This window comes from Oncorhynchus nerka, linkage group LG15 (genome assembly GCF_034236695.1).
Source record: "Oncorhynchus nerka isolate Pitt River linkage group LG15, Oner_Uvic_2.0, whole genome shotgun sequence".
NCBI lineage: Eukaryota > Metazoa > Chordata > Actinopteri > Salmoniformes > Salmonidae > Oncorhynchus > Oncorhynchus nerka.
Genome location: NC_088410.1, coordinates 38,117,106 through 38,135,593, shown reverse-complemented (window position 1 = coordinate 38,135,593; position 18,488 = coordinate 38,117,106). Strand labels below are relative to the sequence as shown.

Sequence of the window (18,488 nt, the reverse complement as noted above, 5' to 3'; positions counted from 1 at the left end):
CCAAAACATTACCTCATCCAATGGCATATATCAATGGTCAATTCTAGATACTCCCATCTCAAATACACCCCCTCGTGGACAATCTCACGGAGGGGAGTGAGCCTCTAGGTCATATACTAGGTCAAGAGAAGGGCAACATCAGAGTGGACATACAATGGTTTCAGACACTGCCATACTCCTCCCAACAATGAGAAAAGGAGGGAGTGACTGGCGTACAGACATTGTGGAGATAACTAACTGGTTCCCCATTACTCACGCCATCCCTTCACATGGTTTAGGAATAGTTACAGACACATTCCCATAAGAAGACAATGATCCATTCTGTCCTCCTCCCCTTCTGATATTCTGCATAGCACCACATGGTTTAACAGATACATTCACATATGAAGACAAGCCTAACTTCTCCCCTCTCTGGGCCCCTAGTGACTAAGCCCTAGCTGAGAAGGGATAACTGCAAACTGCCAACCCTATAGTCCAAAGGAAAACATTCGAATGACAAGTATCTCACAAGCATTTTATGAAAATAAAACATCTATGTTACCCAGCTAATTATGATTCAGCTACGATATCTATCACAGTGCCATCCGTTTTGTCACCAAAGCCCAATATACTACCCACCACTGTGAACTGTATGCTCTCATTGGCTGGCCCTCACTACATATTTGGTCGCAAAACCCACTGGCTCCAGGTCATCTATAAGTAAATAGCAACACCCACCTGTAGCACGCACTCCAGCAGGTATATTTCACTGCAAAGCCAACACTTCCTTTGGCCGCCTTTACTTCCAGTTCTCTGCTGCCAATGACTGGAACGAATAGCAAAGTTTGTACATTTGCACACACTGTACATAGATTTTTCTATTGTGTACGTTTGTTTATGTGTAACTCTGTATTGTTGTTTTTGTCGCAGTGCTTTGCTTTATCTTCTCCAGGTCACAGTTGTAAATGAGAACTTGTTCTCAACTTCCTACTTGGTTAAATAAAGGTGAAATAAAAAAATAAAACACTCCCAAAAATCAGCGAGAAAGACAGACAACCTATTTTGAGTAGTGGGGGGGGATAATTTGGTTCTTAAACTTCTGAACACGCTTGACAACACCTTGTGATGTTCACAATATCGCTATTCTCATCTCACCCTGAAAGTAAACACCCACGGGAATAATATTTTTCAAGTTTGTGCCGTAAACTGACGACAGCCATGAAAGAGACTGACTTCCATTTCAATACGATCCTCTCTCTCTCTGCCTCTTGCTGTCGCTCTCTGTCGACCATTGTCTCCTTATCTCCGTCTCGCTCTCTCTCTCTCTCTCCTCATGTCTGTTTCTATTATTGTTTGCCTCTTTGGAGTAGCAGCATCGCAGCGAGATGTGAAATGAACTCCCGGCGTCATGGAAACAGGCTGGGGGATCTAACAATGGCAAGCCATCGAGTTAACGAGCCTTTAAAGGAAGTTGAACAAAGTCTTTACAGAAACTTGATGTGGAGGGAGACACATCATGATGAGGCAACTTGAGGCCACGGAACTACTTTCCAGACATTACATTTACATTTAAGTCATTTAGCAGACGCTCTTATCCAGAGCGACTTACAAATTGGTGCGTTCACCTTAAGACATCCAGTGGAACAGCCACTTTACAATAGTGCATCTAAATCTTTTAAGGGGGGTGAGAAGGATTACTTTATCCTATCCTAGGTATTCCTGAAAGAGGTGGGGTTTCAGGTGTCTCCGGAAGGTGGTGATTGACTCCGCTGTCCTGGCGTCGTGAGGGAGTTTGTTCCACCATTGGGGGGCCAGAGCAGCGAACAGTTTTGACTGGGCTGCGCGGGAACTGTACTTCCTCAGTGGTAGGGAGGCGAGCAGGCCAGAGGTGGATGAACGCAGTGCCCTTGTTTGGGTGTAGGGCCTGATCAGAGCCTGGAGGTACTGAGGTGCCGTTCCCCTCACAGCTCCGTAGGCAAGCACCATGGTCTTGTAGCGGATGCGAGCTTCAACTGGAAGCCAGTGGAGAGAGCGGAGGAGCGGGGTGACGTGAGAGAACTTGGGAAGGTTGAACACCAGACGGTAAACCCAGACATTAAACCCTCCCCCCTCATGGGCCTCATTGGACAAAGTAGTCCCTTGAGGTAACTGTATAAAAAATACTGTATGCCTACAATACACTCCTTTTTAATTTGTTTACTAACATTGCACCAATGGAACACATAACACTTGTTTCACATTACCGCAACGGTGGTGGCTAGTTATCAGCACAGGGCTGATTGGCAATGCCCAGGGGACTAGTATCCTACGCCAGGCTGGGACAAGACCGCAAGCAGGTAAATGCAGCAGCTTGCCGAGAGGGAGGCTAAATCCCAATTCAGACGGCAGATAAAGGAGCGACTGATTAACTCAACGTAGACAGCAGATGGGGCACAGAGAGCAGCGTTTGACACACCGACTGGGAGCCAGTTGAAATCCCCTTGCTAATTTCAGGGGATGTTAGTTTAAATGAAGCCAGGGTCATGTTCATTAGGGCATAGCGGGAATGCATTGGTTCTGTTGGCTCTGAAGGTTGGACTGTAGCTCTTCCAGAAGTTACGAGGTTTGATTCCCACATGGGTCACATTTTTTTTAATTTTTTTTTATTTCACCATTATTTAACCAGGTAGGCTAGTTGAGAACAAGTTCTCATTTGCAACTGCGACCTGGCCAAGATAAAGCATAGCAGTGTGAACAGACAACACAGAGTTACACATGGAGTAAACAATTAACAAGTCAATAACACAGTAGAAAAAAAAGGGGGAGTCTATATACAATGTGTGCAAAAGGCATGAGGAGGTAGGCGAATAATTACAATTTTGCAGAATAACACTGGAGTGATAAATGATCAGATGGTCATGTACAGGTAGAGATATTGGTGTGCAAAAGAGCAGAAAGGTAAATAAATAAAAAATAAATAAAAACAGTATGGGAATGAGGTAGGTGAAAATGGGTGGGCTATTTACCAATAGACTATGTACAGCTGCAGCGATCGGTTAGCTGCTCAGATAGCTGATGTTTGAATTTGGTGAGGGAGATAAAAGTCTCCAACTTCAGCGATTTTTGCAGTTCATTCCAGTCACAGGCAGCAGAGTACTGGAACGAAAGGCGGCCAAATGAGGTGTTGGCTTTAGGGATGATCAGTGAGATACACTTGCTGGAGCGCGTGCTACGGATGGGTGTTGCCATCGTGACCAGTGAACGGAGATAAGGCGGAGCTTTACCTAGCATGGACTTGTAGATGACCTGGAGCCAGTGGGTCTGGCGACGAATATGTAGCGAGGGCCAGCCGACTAGAGCATACAAGTCGCAGTGGTGGGTGGTATAAGGTGCTTTAGTGACAAAACGGATGGCAGTGTGATAGACTGCATCCAGTTTGCTGAGTAGAGTGTTGGAAGCCATTTTGTAGATGACATCGCCGAAGTCGAGGATCGGTAGGATAGTCAGTTTTACTAGGGTAAGCTTGGCGGCGTGAGTGAAGGAGGCTTTGTTGCGGAATAGAAAGCCGACTCTTGATTTGATTTTCGATTGGAGATGTTTGATATGAGCCTGGAAGGAGAGTTTGCAGTCTAGCCAGACACCTAGGTACTTATTTACTTAATGTGTGAACTGTAAATCACTTTGCATAAATGACTGCTAATGATGAATCGTCAGAAGACACCTAACACGCGTGGATGATGTTTGATCACACAGCCCTACCCACAACACTGACGGAGTGAGCGATTGTGAACGCGTGTGTGTGTGTGCCACTAAAGCAGAAAGACAGATGACCTCTCAAAGGGTCAGCAGAGAATTTCATCAACATTACAATTGCCTTTGCTAATTGACAGGCACAGATGCGTTCTATATCACCGTTTCGGGAATATCACATCAACTAACATAACATACACGAAAACAAATGAGCTTCTATCATCCACTTCTAGAGAGTACATTCCCTGTGATGGCTAGCAGCCATCCATATTCAAATTCCAACAGATATAGTCCACGACCTGAAATAACCTTCTCTGCCAGAGAGTAGAAATAGACAGTTGGGGGTAGAAATAGACAGTTGGGGGAAGAAATAGACAGTTGGGGGAAGAAATAGACAGTTGGGGGAAGAAATAGACAGTTGGGGGTAGAAATAGACAGTTGTTACACCTTTGGGCTTTACTCACATCTACTCACACAGATGGTCCTGAATACGAGCGTATGTCCCAAAACCAGAAAAAGGAATTGGATTCTATTTTTTGTTGTTGCAATGAATACCATCCACAGCCTTAGCATTAGTGAGGATTATAAGCTTTTCCGTCAGACCAGCGCTATAATCCCTTCAGTTATTGCCGAAGCTGGAAAGCAGAGAAATTTCAAGCACGGCAAAACGTATTTAATTTTTCACCCCCCCGAAATGGATAGAGAAAACTGCATCTCGGCTATTTTAAAACCTCCACAACGGGAGAGGAAACAGGCTGTTATGAGGTCACAAGGTGTGTTTGAATGATTCACTGCGGATGCATCACAAATGGCATCCTATTCCCTATACTGTTTGGGATGCATAGCATGTCTTTCTAAAGCTGTCCATGATCCTGAATCACTGTTCAGGGTAAAGGAAACAGGTTTCTGGCGAAGGCGGAAGTTGGCCCTAGACACTGCTCTGAGGTCAGTTAATCTTATTTCCTAATGATTCAGGAAATAAGAGACACCGTTTGGTGAATTTTGCCTAAATGCCTAAGATCATACACCCACAAGTATCACATATCTGCAACATTAGCAAGTGTTGAGTAATGGTGAAAATCAGGTGTGTTGCCCTAGGTAATAATGATGAATGAATCATCACCCTTTTAAATGCCAACAGATCTGTAGGAACTAGATGGGAGGAGTGACACCTTGAGAGATAGTTCATTAGTCGGTCTGTGTTCTCTGAAATGAATCACTATTCCATCCTCTGACTGGAATAAACAGGCGTGGTTGCTGATAAATTACTATGGGAAATGGCAAAGCATGACGTGAACGGCCTAGAATATGAGCCAAGGTCAATTTTGCATTTCCTCCCTAATGGTTAAAGTTAGGATTTGGAGTGGGTAAGCTGATCCAAGATCTGTGTCTATGGATGACAGGATCTGATTGGCATGGGGGATAAGATAGGAGTTGGGGTTCACAGAACTTTACTTATAGGTTATCCAAACGTTTTCAACCCACAGTAGTAACACATGAACATACATGCTTTCGTGAATTGAAACATGCTGTAAAAACAAGTTGTAAAATTCCACAATAATAATTTGTCACATTTCCAGTGTTACCATTTGCACTATGCTGAGGTAACATGTCACTAGAGGCCGGAGCCAGGCCAATCACTTCACAGAAAGAGACAATGCAAAGAGAGGGGTGATCTCGCATGTCCCCATTACCCCCCCCCCCCCCCCACACACACACACACACACACACACTTCATTAACCCAGTGGCCCTGGGGTTTTCAGACAAAACAGACTTGGCCGGAGAAGATATCTGGCCTGAAGACACTTCCTCCCCAAGCGAATACACCCCTCCCCCGGTCAGGAAGCAGCCATTCATGTTATCAGGGACACAGACGACTCCAAACTCAATATGCAGTCCCGATAAGTGCATTTTATTTGAATGAGAGAAGGAAAGAAAGCAATCTTCTTGACGCCAAGGTGAGAACTGAATGGTAGTAACAATGGGTGCCAACTGTCATTGTTGACAACGTTATGTGCCCTTCCAATGACTCCTTCACATGTGTTGAAAACTTCAAGAGACAAAGATAGCTCTCTCTTTATATTATCTCTGCCCTTACATATCATAGTACAGGCTCAATGTTAGTTGAGCCATACACACAAAGTTCAGAAGCAAGTATAAAAAATATTTTACTTTCTTACACCTTGCGGTTGTGCTGCTCTGTGTCCTAATGGCCTATTAGGAATAGGTACTCCTTCATACCTTGAGTGCCTTCAGTGACACTATTTTGCACATTAGTCAGCAAGCTATTAGTGTCTGATGTAATAAATAGATCATTGAAGAGAAAACACACAAACCTATCTTTTTAATCTCTTCCCAGACTCACACACACAACAAAACGATTCAGTCACTGTCTTAACTTTGACCATACTCTAGGTCAAAGTGACTGTTGAAATTACTAAGTGGGTGCTGATTTGAACCCATGCTGGAAGACAAAGTCTTGCTTAACGCCAAACTGAGAAATTGAGCCCTCAGTCAATGAACCTATGAACCTGTCCTTCTGTTATGAAACTGCTGATACCAAATAAAGTGTTTTGGCTGATACTCGTAATTAAATGTTGAGGGAGTTTATCGAAAGTACATGTTTTTTTATGAGGCCCGAGTTCCATTGGGTTGTAATTCTGAGAAGACCGGAGGCTTGTAATTGTGTTGAACTAAAAAGGCAATGGAATAGCAGTGTTCTAAGAAAACCGATCAACACTCAAGCATTTCTAACGGACAATGTGGCAATGATGAAGGCAGGAGGAATGCAGAAATGCCCGAGATGGCATAGCAGTTCAGACGTCTTTTGTCCTCGTCTTGTCGTGTATATATATATATTTACAACTTTTTTCACATACATTTTATTTTTATTTTCCATCAACTCATCTTCAATACACTCTCCTGCAACCTGCCTCACCAATTGATATGTATAAATACGTATTATTTACCTCAAATCTGCAATCCTCCAAGAAGCTAGCCAGAAGCTAGCCAGAAACTCCAAGAAGCTAGCCAGAAGCTAGCCAGAAGCTAATCAGAAGCTAGTTAGCTTCTTTACTGGCAACTCGTTAGTATTCAGCTAACCACGGTTTGTGGTCATCAGCTATCCTTTAACTCGAAAATCTATCGCCAGTTTTGTACGGCGCAGCGCGGCTCGGAACGGAACATACCGGACCGATTTTTCTCTCCATGTCCCTGGATTTCAACTGCTCTCTGGACATTCACTCCCGGATCTCACAGCTAGCTGGCTGCTATCCGTGTGTCTATCTGCTTTCGTCGATTCCGGAGCAAACATCAATTACTCCGGAGCTAGCCAGCTCCGTCAATCACTCCTGAGCTCCGTCAATCACTCCTGGGCTGCAGTCACCTATCCGGACCCGTTTTACTGCCTACGCGAGCCCCACCGGGCCTTCACAACTGGACTGCCGACGTTATCTACCCGAAGGAGATCCGGCTGGCTCCTCCGTCGCGACGTTACCTGAACGCCCATCTGCGGCCTGCTAACCGTTAGCTGTCTTACCGGCTGCTCTCAGAATAGACAATCGGACAATTTATTTATTTTTATTATTATTATGTTTCTTCTTGGGCCTCTATAACTATATCTATTGTTTTTATTTTTTTGTTGTTGTGTGATTTGGACTAATCCCCTCTACAACACGGAACTCCACTAATCTACTGACGGAACGCAAGAGGTGGCTAACAACAGACCTCCATCCTATGCTAGCTTGCTACCGATGTCCTGGCTAGCTGTCTAAATCGCCGTGACCCCCAAACCAACCTCTCCACTCCCTGGACCCTTTTGATCACTCGACTAAGGATGCCTCTCCTTAATGTCAATATGTCTTGTCCATTGCTGTTCTGGTTAGTGTTTATTGGCTTATTTCACTGTAGAGCCTCTAGTCCTGCTCACTATACCTTATCCAACTTATTAGTTCCACCACCCACACATGCAATGACATCTCCTGGTTTCAATGATGTTTCTAGAGACAATATCTCTCTCTTCATCACTCAATACCTAGGTTTACCTCCACTGTATTCACATCCTACCATACCTTTGTCTGTACATTATACCTTGATGCTATTTTATCGCCCCCAGAAACCTCCTTTTACTCTCTGTTCCAGACGTTCTAGACGACCAATTCTTATTGCTTTTAGCCGTACCCTTATTCTTCTCCTCCTATGTTCCTCTGGCGATGTAGAGGTGAATCCAGGCCCTGCAGTGCCTAGCTCCACTCCTATTCCCCAGGCGCTCTCTTTTGATGACTTCTGTAACCGTAATAGCCTTGGTTTCATGCATGTTAACATTAGAAGCCTCCTCCCTAAGTTTGTTCTTTTCACTGCTTTAGCACACTCTGCCAACCCAGATGTTCTAGCTGTGTCTGAATCCTGGCTTAGGAAGACCACCAAAAATTCAGAAATTTTAATTCCAAACTACAACATTTTCAGACAAGATAGAACTGCCAAAGGGGGCGGTGTTGCAATCTACTGCAAAGATAGCCTGCAGAGTTCTGTCCTACTATCCAGGTCTGTACCCAAACAATTTGAACTTCTACTTTTAAAAATCCACCTCTCTAAAAACAAGTCTCTCACCGTTGCCGCCTGCTATAGACCACCCTCTGCCCCCAGCTGTGCTCTGGACACCATATGTGAACTGATTGCCCCCCATCTATCTTCAGAGCTCGTGCTGCTAGGCGACCTAAACTGGAACATGCTTAACACCCCAGCCATCCTACAATCTAAACTTGATGCCCTCAATCTCACACAAATTATCAATGAACCTACCAGGTACCCCCCCAAAGCCTTAAACACGGGCACCCTCATAGATATCATCCTAACCAACTTCCCCTCTAAATACACCTCTGCTGTCTTCAACCAAGATCTCAGCGATCACTGCCTCATTGCCTGCATCCGTAATGGGTCAGCGGTCAAACGACCTCCACTCATCACTGTAAAACGCTCCCTGAAACACTTCAGCGAGCAGGCCTTTCTAATCGACCTGGCCGGGGTGTCCTGGAAGGATATTGATCTCATCCCGTCAGTAGAGGATGCCTGGATATTTTAAAAAAATGCCTTCCTAACAATCTTAAATAAACATGCCCCATTCAAGAAAATTAGAACCAGGAACAGATATAGCCCTTGGTTCTCCCCAGACCTGACTGCCCTTAACCAACACAAAAACATCCTATGGCGTTCTGCATTAGCATCGAACAGCCCCGTGATATGCAGCTGTTCAGGGAAGCTAGAAACCGTTATACACAGGCAGTTAGAAAAGCCAAGGCTAGCTTTTTCAAGCAGAAATTTGCTTCCTGCAACACTAACTCTAAAAGTTCTGGGACACTGTAAAGTCCATGGAGAATAAGAACACCTCCTCCCAGCTGCCCACTGCACTGAAGATAGGAAACACTGTCACCACTGATAAATCCACCATAATTGACAATTTCAATAAGCATTTTTCTACGGCTGGCCATGCTTTCCACCTGGCAACTCCTACCCCGGTCAACAGCACTGCACCCCCAACAGCAACTCGCCCAAGCCTTCCCCATTTCTCCTTCTCCCAAATCCATTCAGCTGAAGTTCTGAAAGAGCTGAAAAATCTGGACCCCTACAAATCAGCCGGGCTAGACAATCTGGACCCTTTCTTTCTAAAATTATCTGCCGAAATTGTTGCCACCCCTATTACTAGCCTGTTCAACCTCTCTTTCGTGTCATCTGAGATTCCCAAAGATTGGAAAGCAGCTGCGGTCATCCCCCTCTTCAAAGGGGGGGACACTCTTGACCCAAACTGCTACAGACCTATATCTATCCTACCATGCCTTTCTAAGGTCTTCGAAAGCCAAGTCAACAAACAGATTACCGACCATTTCGAATCTCACCATACCTTCTCTGCTATGCAATCTGGTTTCAGAGCTGGTCATGGGTGCACCTCAGCCACGCTCAAGGTCCTAAACGATATCTTAACCGCCATCGATAAGAAACATTACTGTGCAGCCGTATTCATTGATCTGGCCAAGGCTTTCGACTCTGTCAACCACCACATCCTCATCAGCAGACTCGACAGCCTTAGTTTCTCAAATGATTGCCTCGCCTGGTTCACCAACTACTTCTCTGATAGAGTTCAGTGTGTCAAATCGGAGGGTCTGCTGTCCGGACCTCTGGCAGTCTCTATGGGGGTGCCACAGGGTTCAATTCTTGGACCGACTCTCTTCTCTGTATACATCAATGAGGTCGCTCTTGCTGCTGGTGAGTCTCTGATCCACCTCTACGCAGACGACACCATTCTGTATACTTCCGGCCCTTCTTTGGACACTGTGTTAACAACCCTCCAGGCAAGCTTCAATGCCATACAACTCTCCTTCCGTGGCCTCCAATTGCTCTTAAATACAAGTAAAACTAAATGCATGCTCTTCAACCGATCGCTACCTGCACCTACCCGCCTGTCCAACATCACTACTCTGGACGGCTCTGACTTAGAATACGTGGACAACTACAAATACTTAGGTGTCTGGTTAGACTGTAAACTCTCCTTCCAGACCCATATCAAACATCTCCAATCCAAAGTTAAATCTAGAATTGGCTTCCTATTTCGCAACAAAGCATCCTTCACTCATGCTGCCAAACATACCCTTGTAAAATTGACCATCCTACCAATCCTCGACTTTGGCGATGTCATTTACAAAATAGCCTCCAATACCCTACTCAACAAATTGGATGCAGTCTATCACAGTGCAATCCGTTTTGTCACCAAAGCCCCATATACTACCCACCATTGCGACCTGTACGCTCTCGTTGGCTGGCCCTCGCTTCATACTCGTCGCCAAACCCACTGGCTCCATGTCATCTACAAGACCCTGCTAGGTAAAGTCCCCCCTTATCTCAGCTCGCTGGTCACCATAGCATCTCCCACCTGTAGCACACGCTCCAGCAGGTATATCTCTCTAGTCACCCCCAAAACCAATTCTTTCTTTGGCCGCCTCTCCTTCCAGTTCTCTGCTGCCAATGACTGGAACGAACTACAAAAATCTCTTAAATTGGAAACACTTATCTCCCTCACTAGCTTCAAGCACCAACTGTCAGAGCATCTTACAGATTACTGCACCTGTACATAGCCCACCTATAATTTAGCCCAAACAACTACCTCTTTCCCAACTGTATTTAATGAATTTATTTATTTTGCTCCTTTGCACCCCATTATTTTTATTTCTACTTTGCACATTCTTCCATTGCAAAACTACCATTCCAGTGTTTTACTTGCTATATTGTATTTACTTTGCCACCATGGCCTTTTTTGCCTTTACCTCCCTTCTCACCTAATTTGCTCACATTGTATATAGACTTGTTTTTTTTACTGTATTATTGACTGTATGTTTGTTTTACTCCATGTGTAACTCTGTGTCGTTGTATGTGTCGAACTGCTTTGCTTTATCTTGACCAGGTCGCAATTGTAAATGAGAACTTGTTCTCAACTTGCTTACCTGGTTAAATAAAGGTGAAATAAATAAAAATAAATAAAAAATGCAATCAACATGAGTGACAACAACACAAGGTGTTATGACCACAATTTACATTGAAGACCTCACGGGCATGACAGCTATGCAGGCCTATAACTATATTATCTCAGCAACGGTGGGGGTGGAGGACAAACTGGCACATTGACTGATCAGAGAAGAATGATTCCCCCTTGTCACCGAGACCTACAAGCATGCAGGGATGACTGGCTGAGAATTAAGTGTAACTGAACAGATTCTTAGGGGAGGTGCTGCTCATTCCTTTGAATAAAGACGAGCATTGTGCACCAAACAGTGCTCGAGGAGGAGCAGAATGATACTAGACCAGCAACCTAAAACAGCATTAGGCCTACAAAATAGTTCACAAATGATAGCAACCTATTATTAAGAATGTTCATAACAGTGGCCTATAAGATTATGGTTATGGTGCAATATTACAGTGTCATCATTCTTGATTTATTGATTTTAATTCACCACACATTACTAGGCTATACGCTATAAAACGGTAGTTACAACAGCCCCATCCAGTGGTACAGTATCAAAGCTATTGACAAATAACAGTCCTCTCAAAACTCATATACTATTTAATATAAAGTTTAAAGTTTGAGTCAATTGCCTTTGGATTGCTGAAAACACAAGTAGGTGTTTATATGTTCATCGCAGATTATAAGTGAGGTTAAAGGCTATCGTTTTTCTCAGGTGTCGTCTAATAAGAATATATTTGTGGGTGTTCATCACACATGGCACCTATGACATATGGACATGGAATTTACTTTCAAATAGACTGACGATAAAGGCTATGGGTGGATCGGTTAGGCGGGCTTACTGTACGACAAAACATATATATTTTCTAAAATGTTACACCCTGCCCTTCCCATCTGTTCTTTTCTCACACGAGAAAGTTAGCTGACAGTCAAATTGCATGTTGTTTGACAATATCTCATTAAGTCAAAATAAATATTAAACATCATCAAACAATTGCAATGATAGATAACTACATGCTAACGTTACAATGTAAGACAAAACTGTTTATACACTTACCTCCTCAACAGTCAGCGGCATGCATATCCTGTACTCCTTAAGCAACATCTTCTTTGATAAGTCTCTTCTTCTTCTTTGTTTACAATGTAGCCTGTCTAACAATTTATGACCGAGAAAGCTTTAGCTAATAAAAACGCAGAATTTGGAAATGCATGTGGATTGCCTTGAAAACAGATGACCACTGTGAGTTGTCTTGTCACATCGGAACGAATGGAATCTTAACTAGGAATTTCTCACGAGCAGCATTCAAAAACTAGCCGCTCCTTTTTTATTTGGGACAGGACGTGGGTAAAAGAAAAGCACAAAACAGGACCTAACTAGGATATGCCCTCACCGAAATACATGAGATTCGATTGAAAATCTGCCAACCAGATGTTGCTTTCAGGAGTGGGCGGTAACAAAACGGTGAAATTGCTTAAACTGCAGCTTTCTCAAACCAAAACAAACAAAAAAACGAGGTTTATCTATATAAAAAAAAAGAAGCGAGGGTCAAGTCTGTCCTTGCTTAGGCTGCTAGGCGAAAATGTGCTGTTCCTCACGCTTCTGTGTTCCTACACATACCAGTCTCCTCTAATAAGGCTTAGCTTTATGTTGCGGTGTCCTCTCTTAGGATGTGAAAAAAATGTAAGCAAATGCTACGGGTTCTCCCTTTGACTGTCGTTTCTCACTCAATGCAACGACGAGCTACTTTGTCGCTGCCACGGAAACATGCAGCCAACACAAACCACGCGGACAGGAAACAAGGAGCATGAAAGCAAGCACATCAGAGTTCACTCTCCCTTGCATTGTCTCGGGTTCTATTCAACCATGAGCTATTCTCTTGCCTAGAAAGTGCATGCAACCACGTCAAGAGATTGGGCTACATGAGTCGACTATGCAGCCTGAGTAGCATGTGTTATTTTACCTAGGCCTAAATAGCGTTTTTTTATTACTCTTGTGTCCATCATCCATAGACTGCCTGTTCATAGCTCTTTGCCCTGACTTGGCCATAACAGTGTTATAGGCCTTATGACAGAGATGTAGGCCCACAAAAAAATACAGATCAAATAAAATGCTTTTCTTAAAAACCTAGGTTTAATTGGAATTAAATAAATAATAATAACCGATGCAAATCATTTACTTAGCCTACAGGCTATTCTCCAACAAAACTATGGTGACAGAATTACCAATAATAATGTCTATAGTATTTTCTCTGGTGTGCAATTTGGTTTCCGCTCAGGTTATGGATGTGTCACCCCAATGATGTCGTGATGATGATGATGTCACCATTGCACTTGATTCTAAGCAATTTATTGACTTGGCCAAATCTTTTGATACGGTAGACCATGAGGGGTCTTTGGCCTGGTTTGCTAACTACCTCTCTCAAAGAGTGCAGTGCATAAAGTCAGAACGTCTGCTGTCTCAGCCACTGCCTGTCACCAAGGGTGTACCCCAAGGCTCGATCATAGGCCCCACGCTCTTCTCAATTTACATCAACAATATAGCTCAGGTAGTTGGAAGCTCTCTCATCCATTTATATGCAGATGATAGTCTTATACTCAGCTGGCCCCTCCCCGGATTTTGTGTTAAACGCTCTACAACAAGATTTCCCTGCCCTTAACCTTGTTCTGAACACCTCCAAAACAAAAGATATATGTTTTGGTAAGAAGAATGCCCCTCTCCCCACAGGTGTGATTACTACCTCTGAGGGTTTAGAGCTTGAGGTAGTCACCTCATACAAGTACTTGGGAGTATGGCTAGACAATACACTGTCCTTCTCTCAGCACACATCAGAGCTGCAGGCTAGAGTTAAATCTAGACTTGGTTTCCTCTATCGTAATCGCTCCTCTTTCACCCCAGCTGCCAACTAACCCTGATTCAGATGACCATCCTACCCATACTAGATTATGGAGACGTAATTTATAGATCAAGGGTGCACTCGAGCGGCTAGATATTCTTTACCATTCGTCCATCAGATTTGCCACCAATGCTCCTTATAGGACACATCACTGCACTCTATATTCTTCTGTAAACTGGTCATCTCCTTATACCCGTCGCAAGACCCACTGGTTTATGCTTATTTATAAAACCCTCTTAGGCCTCACTCCCCCCTATCTGAGATATTTACTGCAGCCCTCATCCTCCACATACAACACCCGTTCTGCCAGTCACATTCTGTGAAAGGTCCCCAAAGCACACACATCCCTGGGTCGCTCGTCTTTTCAGTTCACTGCAGCTAGCGACTGGAACAAGCTGCCACAAACACTCAAACTGGACACTCAAACTTTATCTCAATCTCTTCATTCAAAGACTCAATCATGGACACTTACTGACAGTTGTGGCTGCTTTGCGTGATGTATTGTTGTCTCTGCTGTTGTCTGTGCCCAATAATGTTTGTACCCTGTTTTGTGCTGCTACCATGTTGTGCTGCTGCCATGTTGTGTTGCTACCATGTTGTTGTCATGTTGTGTTGCTACCATGCTGTGTTGTCATGTGTTGCTGCCTTGCTATGTTGTTGTCTTACGTCTCTCTTTATGTAGTGTTGTGTTGTCTCTCTTGTCGTGATGTGTGTTTTGTCCTATATTTTTATTTAATTTATTTTTAATCCCAACCCCCGTCCCCGCAGGAGACCTTTGAACTTTTGGTAGGCCCTCATTGTAAATAAGAATTTGTTCTTAACTGACTTGCCTAGTTAAATAAAGGTTAAATAAACAATTTAAAATAGGGGGCAAACTGATCAAGCAATAAGAATTGAAATAAATGAACCAGTTGCATGTTTCATTAAATATGACTTGGTTTTATGAATCTTTTAGGATTTTATTCCAAGTTCCAATGTCAAAAGGGCTTTGTGACAATTTGGTTCAATGGACAAGAACCATGTCTGTGTCGCAAATGGCACCCCATTCCCTACACACTGCACAACTTTTTACAAGAGCCCTATGGGCCCTGGTCAAAAGTAGTGCACTATACAGGGGACAGGATGCCATTTGGGACACAGAATAGCTTTTCATGTGATCTAGTCTGTAATTTGACCAACATTACAATAATGATGTAACTCCAACATTTGAATAACGTCAGTTTTTTTTATTAAAAAGGGTATTAGGCTCCATGTCAGATATATGACCTTCTCAACACACACAATAGCCCTGTATGTAGGACTATCACTGTCGCAAATGGCACCCCATTCCCTACACACTGCACAACTTTTTACAAGAGCCCTATGGGCCCTGGTCAAAAGTAGTGCACTATACAGGGGACAGGATGCCATTTGGGACACAGAATAGCTTTTCATGTGATCTAGTCTGTAATTTGACCAACATTACAATAATGATGTAACTCCAACATTTGAATAACGTCAGTTTTTTTTATTAAAAAGGGTATTAGGCTCCATGTCAGATATATGACCTTCTCAACACACACAATAGCCCTGTATGTAGGACTATCGCTACATAAAGATCCAGCTCAGAACAGCACATTCTCAAATGAAGTCATGTTACGCAATACCTGTGGCCCACAGTGGACAATGGGCATGGGTTGGACTCAAGCTCTCACCTGTGTGTTTGATGAGAGTGCTGGACGTGGTTTCATCTTCAGTCTGTCAGTGGATCTCAGATCATTTCAGTTCAGGGTAACAAAGAGTGGATTCATTATGATTTGCATGGTCACACTCACAATTGATTTCTCATTCTCCATATAACTTTAAACATCATGCTTATAAAAGTGATCAAACGAGTTCTCAGGCAGTCTCTTCTTAGGCAGTTTATTGGAGACACAACTTCATCATAAAGATGACAAGGTTGTTATCGATGGAGGCTTGATCGGTACTGTTGATATTTGCCCTACATTACTTGAATGAGTGCTTTAGGATCCTGTAAATACTTGGATGCCTCTTCAACCCTGTTTTATTCATTATTATTTTCATTATTTCATACTTGGTCTCCTGTCTGAGCTGATACCGGCCATGTTTAATTTTCAAGCTGTTAAGGTTTAGACTGTGTTGGGGTAATCTGATCCTAGGCCAGCGCTTAGTGGCAGCCTCTCCCCGGAGCAGGAAAATCACTGACCTACATGAGTTGTATGTATTTCTCAGGGAAATCTTTCAAAGCAATGAACTGTGGGAATGAAACCAAATATCGAACAGTAATGTCCTAGTGACATCTGCTGGTAAACTAGAGTCAATACATGGAGATTAGGCCTACCCAATTCATTCATTGTTTCAGCCTAGTTGTCAGCAGCAACATGCTGCTAAATTCTTTGTTCACCATTCAAATCCAAGGTCCTAATCCAGGCACTTGTCATCTCCCATATGGACTACTGCAAATCTCTGTTGGCTGGGCTCCCCGCTTTTGCCATCAAACCACTGCAACTTATCCTGAACGCTGCAGCTCGCCTGGTGTTCAACCTTCCCAAGTTCTCCCGTGTCACCCCGCTCCTCCACGCACTCCACTGGCTTCCAGTAGGAGCTTGCATCCACTTCAATACCCCTTTCTTTACTTGCCTACGGAGCAGCAAGGGGAACTGCCCCTCCCTACTTTCAGCCAATGCTCAAACCCTACACCTCAACTCGAGCACTCCATTCTGCCACCTCTGGTCTCTTGGCCCTCTCACTCCTATGGGGGTCAGCTCGCGTACAGCCCAGTCAAAGATTTTCTCTGTCCTGGCACACCAATGGTGGAATTAGCAAGTTGCATGAACTGCAATAATAGTGCTTAACATGATTTTTCAATCACTACCTCATCTCTGTACCTCACATATACAATTATCTGTAAGGTCCCTCTGTCGAGCAGTGAATTTCAAGCACAGATTCAACCACAAAGACCAGGGAGGTTTTCCAATGCATTGCAAAGAAGGGCACCTACTGGTAGATGTGTAAAAATAAAAAAAGAAGACATTGGGTATCCCTTTGAGCATGGTGAAGTTATTAATTACCCTTTGGATGGTGTATCAATACACCCAGTCACTACAAAGATAGGCGTCCTTCCCAACTCAGTTGCCGGAGTGGAAGGAAACCGTTCAGGGATTTCACCATGAGCCAATGGCGACTTTAAAACAGCTACAGAGTTTATTGGCTGGATCAAGGATGGATCAACAACATTGTAGTTACTATACAATATTAACCTAAATGCAGAGTGAAAAAAAAGATTTATTGGGCTCCTGAGTGGCGCAGCAGTTTAAGGCACTGTATCTCAGTGCTAGAGGCATCACTATGAACCCTGGTTCAACTCCAGGCTGTATCACAACTGTCTGTGATTGGGCAGTGCACAATTGGCCCAGCGTAGTTAAATAAAGATATTTTAAAATATATGGGGTATTAAATAATATATAATATATGTTGTAACACAACAAAATGTGGAATAAGTCAAGTGGTATGAATACTTTCTCAAGGCACTATAAGTGGTGTTGACATTTCAAGCTCAGGAAAGGAACTTAATAAATATATTAATTTAGTGTGAATTATTCACAACATTGTGTCAATAGTGTGAAAGTGGGCAGTACTTTTCAGAATCATAACCACAATATGATAGGCTTCCTGAGGCAGGGTTCTCTCTATCCAGTTGGTTTGATAATAATAATAATTCATGACATTTGTAAAGCGCTTTTCATTATACAGAATAATCTCAAAGTGCATAGGGAGTTGTTTCCTGGGCAGGCGGGAAAATATTCTCATTCCACCATGGGTGTAAGCCATTTGCAAAGAAAACACATTCTTCACTATCTCTTCCTCAATGTTTTTAAAACAGGACTGTCTGTGTCTGAAATGGTACTCTATCACCAATAGTGCACAACTGTCTTGAAACTTTGATGGTTGAGTCAATGAGATGAGATATGGAAGGATGGCCTCGAGACTACATCATCATCATCATCATCGTCAATTAGACCATTTCTTACACAATTGGGTTTACATTCACTTTACTTAAAATCCCTCCTTCACAGACAGGGTTCTTTTTGTTTGTGGTCCACTATTGTAATGCTTAAAAAAAGATACCAGAATAATCTAGAAAATAATTCTGGAAATTATAACGTTTCAATCTGAGCACAGTTTCCCCCCATCAACAACCTATTAATGGGAGGGAAGCTGAAAAGGTTAAGTTGAGAGAGAGATGCTTTGTGAATAACTAAGTCTTGACTCTCAAAACGCCTGACACAAATAACGATATTTTTTTATGGTCCTTCTCTGGGTCCTTCTGGCAGCCTAGGTGGCCTTTGCAGTTCATTGTGATTGGCCGGTTTTCCTT

General features: G+C 43.2%; 1 protein-coding gene across 1 annotated transcript in view; it reads right to left on the bottom strand.

The window, feature by feature from the left end:
* LOC115104416 (cytoplasmic phosphatidylinositol transfer protein 1-like) overlaps nt 1-12,982 on the bottom strand; it is a 115,028-nt gene extending 102,046 nt beyond the window's left edge. Inside the window, exon 1 of the mRNA XM_065001569.1 lies at nt 12,274-12,982. Coding sequence (XP_064857641.1) covers nt 12,274-12,321 — 48 coding nt within the window. The 5' untranslated portion in view covers nt 12,322-12,982. The remainder of the gene's footprint in view (nt 1-12,273) is intronic.
* Between the last annotated feature and the right edge of the window lie 5,506 nt (nt 12,983-18,488).